Source organism: Sitophilus oryzae, unplaced genomic scaffold (assembly GCF_002938485.1).
Source record: "Sitophilus oryzae breed Bouriz unplaced genomic scaffold, Soryzae_2.0 scaffold_1667_pilon_pilon, whole genome shotgun sequence".
Lineage (NCBI taxonomy): Eukaryota > Metazoa > Arthropoda > Insecta > Coleoptera > Curculionidae > Sitophilus > Sitophilus oryzae.
Window position 1 is genome coordinate 528,152 of NW_022146355.1, and position 6,581 is coordinate 534,732.

The window sequence follows — 6,581 nt, forward strand, 5'->3', positions numbered from 1 at the left end:
ACTCACAAAAACTCATTATAATATATAATTATCTGTAATGCCTCATCTTCAATTCTTCTATGTACTTGATTAAATTCCTAATTGTGTGACATTTGTAATAGAAGATATACTTAACCAGAACATGACTCTGGTTAGAAGAAAATCTCAAGCTCCAGAAAAACCTAAAATGGATGGAGTTTATTATACCGGAGAAAAAGGTAGTTATTTTACAGAAAAAGTGTACATTTCAAAAGTGGACGTGTATAGTGCTATTAAAAAAAAACTCTAGTGAATCAATTATTATGGATTAATAGATGGGACATCATTATAACCAAATGCCATACCTAACCAAATGCCATTACTCGCTGACGAGTATTTGACAGGCATCAGAAGATGGTTACGCAAGGCGTTTGAGCTTTTCATGAGCTTTTCTGTGACTGAAAAATCACGATACGTGATGTCATCTCTCTTCATGACTACGGACATTAAAAAAACTCATTGCTTTGTTGCTTTTTTTTTTGGTTGTCGCTGTTAACTTAAGTTTACAATCCTTCTCCATTGCGTTTTATTGTGCGCTGCTTCTAACCACTGATTCTGTATGCTTATTCCCTTAATTCCTTATTAAATTTTTGTGGAAAATATTCATGTACCTTTTGAGTTGTCCACCCGGTTTCCTCTTACCGTCTACAAGCTCACCGTAAAGAAGAGATTTTGGTAAGTGGTTTTCTTGAATTCTGCATCTGTGACCAGCCCATCTCAGGATTTAGTAATGAAGACTTCAACGCTTTTTCTACTACTATTTCTACAACGTATAGATACAACTTAATGTTAAGAACATAATTTGTTATAATCTTTGTTCTTTATTTTTCATTTTGAATATAAAGGTTGTTTTTAATTTATTTTTTCTAAAATAATATAGGTCCCAAATTTGGCGTGCGCTATGTTCAAATGGTTATCATTGCCTTTAGTACTGGCGTAATGCTTTCTACCAAGGGTATGTTTTCTGTATTGATCGTTGCCATGATCAAAAATGGATCTTCGACAAATCCGGATGTTCCAGTAAGTATCTGTATCCATATTTTTAATCATTTTAATCGCACCTAAATGAGGCTAATACCTGTTTTATTTGTAATTGAATGCATTCAAGATTTCTGAAACAAATAATATTAATATTCCTCTATGAATAAATATAATATTTTTTTGTCAATGTTCATTTAAGTTAATTACTTTGATATTTACAATCAGATTAAAAAAGATAACAATAACAATTATTGTTATAGTCTAAATATATATTTTAAAATACAATTAAAGGACTATTAAAGTCTAATTTCAGATCTACTTATTTGATTAAACATCTACTCTAAATGATAATTTACCTATTAAATAGGTATATAAAATGCCATTTTGCAAATTTTCCAAATTTTATAAAAATATTCTCTATACTCTGAGCTATCTAAATTATTTTTTGATAAAATATTGCACTGCCAACCACATTGCCACATTTTTATAAATATTTGGCATATTCATATACGCAAATCATTTTTGTATGTAACATACCGGTATCATAGCATATTTATAACCAGCTTACCGACTTTACATAGAGGGAGATTTGGGTATTTACCTACCTTGATATCAGTGAGGAAAAAATTGGTAAAATAATAAAAGAGCACTTATTACTGTTAATCTACGACAATGTCATGATGACACATTTAACATTGTCATTTGGATGTCATTATGGCTTGCACTAGTGCTATAATGAATTCATAATAACACGCAAATTTTAAAATAAGAAACAAGCATAAAAAGGTACCTAAATAAGTTTATTTATTGTAAACATTCTTTTTAGAAATGCAATTAAATGGAGGAACTAACTAATATCTGTATTTTTCTTCACTGATATAACTGAACGTCCATCACAAAGTGATGAAGCCTTCCTTTGTTTTGAAAGATGTTCAAAATATGCCAGGAGAACCTTTTCGTTACTACTATTCTTGATTCCTTTCCCTTTACACCAATCTTCAAGTTTTACATAAGCTTGCTCGTACGTTTGTCTTGATTTATCGGGAAGGGAATCGACAACGTTTTGCACAATGCCTTCAATATCCGAAGAGACACTTTCAGAATCAGAATCACCCATATTAATATTATTTTTTGGTTTTTGCTAAAACTGAACGTTTAACACAAAATTGAACATCAATAATTGAGTTGTCAAAGTCAAAATGGAAACAATCAACAAGCACGGTTACCACGGCGTCGACTAATATGGGCACCTGAATATTTTGAATTTTAATTTTTATGAGGATATCTCTGATATTTTAAATTAAATCAAATCTATCTGGATCGTCCCTCGTGTCGCGTCGTAGATTAAATTTTGAATGATACACGTTCGATACGAACTTTTTAATGAAACTTGGTTTAACTAAGCCTTAACTTTACACGCATTTCATTATGATGTTCGTATCGAACTTGTATCATTAATAACTATTTAGTTTACTAGTCATTGAGTAGATTAATATCACTCTGTTCGCTGTTCTACAGAGTCTGAAATGATTTTTATGTCCCGGTAAATTAAAAATAAAAACATGAGGATCACAATATATCTTGTATACTTAATTGTTGTTTTTAGTATTACACTTGGAACAACACAAACGTCATCATATCAGCTATTTTATGGGGAGGACTACCTTTCCAACTACTTGCTGGGTATTTGGGCAAAGAACACGGACCAAAGTGGTTGATTGTAGGCACCCAGTTAATAAATTCCATTGCCTTTTTCATCATTCCGTTTGCAGCCCAGATCTTAGGCTCTACTGGAGTTATATTGTGCAGATTAGTACAAGGTGTAGCCCAAGGAGCTTATTCGCCTTTACAAGTGTGCGTTGGAGGAATATGGACACCTCCTGAAGAAAGGGCTCGACTTAGTTTTATTGGGAGTTGTAGTAAGTAGAGTATTTAATAATATTAGCATCAATTTTAGTATGAGTTAGCACCAGCAGCAAATTACTAAATCAATAATGATCTATCTAGAAATCTAGAAATTATACTTTAAACATAAGGTTTAGTATTTATAAAGTAAATAAAAATAAGATCTTATATCTCCTGTTTGGAGTAAAGAATTTAAGTGAAAGCTTTCCATCGGGTTCTATTTGTGGCAGTTGCTTTTGCTTTGTTCCATGTTAAACCTATTTGTTGGAACTCGTCCAATATGGAAGGTCTCCAAGCTTGAGCTGGTCGTCCTTGCTTTCTTTTGCCTTGGGGATTCCGTTCTAACGCTGATTTCGCTATCTGTGGGCGGTTGGTAGATATTTTTGTCAGCCTTCATGTCTTAGGGTACGTTTATGTTGGAGCTGCAATAAACGATAAAAGCAGTGAATTAGCGCTGCTCTTATCGTTGCTCAACTGCCAAACGTGTCTCGACGCGTTGCTCCAATATAAACACCTACATATAAATTAATATAATAATATTCTTTGCTTCGCTACTATCGCTGCTCTTATCGTTTATCGCCGTTCCAACATAAACGCACCCTTACAGCCATATAGCAGAACTTGTATAACGCTAGAATTGAATATTCTTAGGGTACGTTTATGTTGGAGCTGCGATAAACGATAAAAGCAGTGAATTAGCGCTGCTTTTATCGTTGCTCAACTGTTAACCGTGTCTCGACGCGTTGCTTCAATATAAACAGCTACATATAAATTAATATAATAATATTCTTTGCTTCGCTACTATCGCTGCTCTTATCGTTTATCGCCGCTCCAACATAAACGCACCCTTACAGCCATATAGCAGAACTGGTATAACGCTAGAATTGAATATTCTTAGGGTACGTTTATGTTGGAGCTGCGATAAACGATAAAAGCAGTGAATTAGCGCTGCTTTTATCGTTGCTCAACTGCCAACCGTGTCTCGACGCGTTGCTTCAATATAAACACCTACATATAAATTAATATAATAATATTCTTTGCTTCGCTACTATCGCTGCTCTTATCGTTTATCGCCGCTCCAACATAAACGCACCCTTACAGCCATATAGCAGAACTGGTATAACGCTAGAATTGAATATTCTTAGGGTACGTTTATGTTGGAGCTGCGATAAACGATAAAAGCAGTGAATTAGCGCTGCTTTTATCGTTGCTCAACTGCCAACCGTGTCTCGACGCGTTGCTTCAATATAAACACCTACATATAAATTAATATATTAATATTCTTTGTTTCGCTACTATCGCTGCTCTTATCGTTTATCGCCGCTCCAACATAAACGCACCCTTAGTTTTGTTTATGTGGAGAGTTTAGTATTTATATCTTTTCTTTTATTCTTTAGGTGCCACCTTAACCATAATGGTCTCGTCTATAGTTGCTGGAGTGGTGTCTAAATCAAGTCTGGGTTGGCCTTGGGGTTTCTACAGTTTTGGAGCGCTTAACCTGGCCTATGCAATATTTTATATGATTTTCGGGCACCAGAGCCCAGAAACACATCCCAGTATAAGTCCTGAAGAAAAAATGTACATTCAAGTTTCGCTTAGTCAACAACCAGGAAAGGTAAACTATTTATTTTCTTCTTCCTACAGTCCCTAGCTCTATACAGCATGTATGGTATTTCTATTGTCACTCAGAGTTAGTTTAGAACTCGAAAGTTTTGTCTTTTTATGACTGCTTTTATCAGTGTTTTACAATTACATTTACGCTACATAAATAATTTAAGATTATATTGTTCCCTTCTGTTTGCTACCAGGGTAATATAACTACAAAAAATATTTTGGTTCCCTTTACCTACTTGTTTTTTTTTTCTTTTCTTTAGCTTTCATTAACTGTCAACTAAAATAAATTTTAATTTTCTTGTGTAATATACATTTATCTGTTCCTCTCAATAGTGAAAAGAATGATGTAATTAAAAATTGGTTCTGAATTACCCTTAATTTTTAAATAAAGAATTTTTTAATACAAGATTGTGAGTATACTGTGTTAGAGGATATTCATTATTACTAGAGGATATTCATTATTACTAATTTATTACTAATTTGTTTTAGAATATACCTACGCCTTGGAGGAAAATCTTCTTGTCAACACCTGTTTGGGCTATAGTGATAGCCCAAATCGGAATTAACTTTTTCCTGACACTCTTCAGCTCTGACAAATCCTTATTTTTGGACAAAATAATGAAGTACGATATTCAATCGGTAAGTTTTAATCTTACTGAACGTACTGAAAAGTATTGATGTATTGATTTTTTAGAACGGTGTAATAGGATCTATACCGACCCTATGCGCATGCGTAAGTGGTGTAGGCATAGCCTACATGTCTGATTACAGTGTTCAAAGTGGACGTTTTTCGGTGATAAATTCCAGAAGAATTTTTCATTTAATGGGTAAGTCTGTTCAGATAGAGAGAAGAGACGATTTACATAGGTATCAAAGAAAAAATGGTAGCCGTGGCAACATTGCGACGTGCTTTTGTCATATATTTTTTATAATTTTTTTATTAACTGTATCATCGTTTCTTCATTTTTAGGTTCCATTACTATATCGATTCTTCTTATTGTCCTAACATACATACCCTCCGAATACAGAGCCTGGGCGATAGTAGATCTCTGTTTTATAGACATATTTATAATTTTTACACTGGTTGCCGGCAGTTATATTAATATTTATGACGTTTCCCCACTGTTTTCTGGAATTATACATGGCATTTCCAACACATTGGCAGACGCTATAGGTATTCTGGCACCGCTGACAGTCCAATGGTGTGTCACTGGTGATCAGGTTGGTAGACATTTATACCAAATGACCAAAAAGCTTTACAACAAACAAAGCGTAGTCTCCAAGGTCTTGACATTTAAAATTTAATTTTTAAGTTCAAAACTCATGTATATGATGGTTAAATTCTAAATTATATTATTATAAATTATTAATAAAGAAACATTATAAAGACTATTACACACTAAGTTTAACATAATATCCAGGAGGCCTATAGAAAGAGTAGTTAAATTTAAGTACTTGGACATCTATCTCTTCGAAGATTGGACACCCGAAAACAACGATACGTCGTTGTATCTCTATTTATAAACAAAAAACCTCCTAAAACACACTAAAATGGGACACCCTGTACTTATCTTTATCCAAAATCAGTTATAGTGTCAAGAACTCTAGCAATTTACCGAAAAAATAAACAGTAACACTAAAACAATTAAATCATATTATTCTTTTCAAGCTAAAAATTACACTAGATCATTAACTTCTTCAAAATTTACTAATAATACTCTCTTTAGGAAAATGTTGAGCAGTGGAGAACTGCTTTTGGTATTGCATCAACCATTACGATAGTCTCAGGCATAACCTTCGCAATATTCGCTACCGATAAGAGACAAGAATGGGAAGGAGAAACTCCCGATGTTAAACTCGACAGAAAATTAAGTATACTCAGTTTGGAAGAAGCAATTGGAAAGTTCTGAAGCTATTTATATTATTTAGAATTAAGACAACTATTTAAAATTCTTGTGATAATTGTATAGATATAAGGTATTTTTTAACATAATTTATAAAAATAGATAAATTAATTGCTAATTTTATAACTTTTTTATAATTTAGTAACTTTATTTAAACAG

General features: G+C 33.0%; 1 protein-coding gene across 1 annotated transcript; it reads left to right on the forward strand.

Moving 5' to 3' along the window:
* Positions 1-6,581, forward strand: LOC115880951 (putative inorganic phosphate cotransporter). The gene is made up of 8 exons (XM_030898290.1): positions 1-197; positions 899-1,038; positions 2,606-2,918; positions 4,302-4,519; positions 5,008-5,157; positions 5,213-5,345; positions 5,489-5,739; positions 6,246-6,581. Exons 1-8 carry the CDS (start codon positions 122-124, stop codon positions 6,426-6,428), a joined length of 1,464 nt encoding a protein of 487 aa, XP_030754150.1. The 5' UTR covers positions 1-121; the 3' UTR covers positions 6,429-6,581.

What these genes read in the sequence shown, in the direction of transcription:
- LOC115880951 (XM_030898290.1), top strand. Translation starts at nt 122, where the DNA reads ATGACTCTGGTTAGAAGAAAATCTCAAGCTCCAGAAAAACCTAAAATG. An exon ending in CGACAAATCCGGATGTTCCA is followed by an intron (nt 1,039 to 2,605) that starts GTAAGTATCTGT and finishes TGTTGTTTTTAG; the next exon opens with TATTACACTTGGAACAACAC. An exon ending in GGTGTGTCACTGGTGATCAG is followed by an intron (nt 5,740 to 6,245) that starts GTTGGTAGACAT and finishes TACTCTCTTTAG; the next exon opens with GAAAATGTTGAGCAGTGGAG.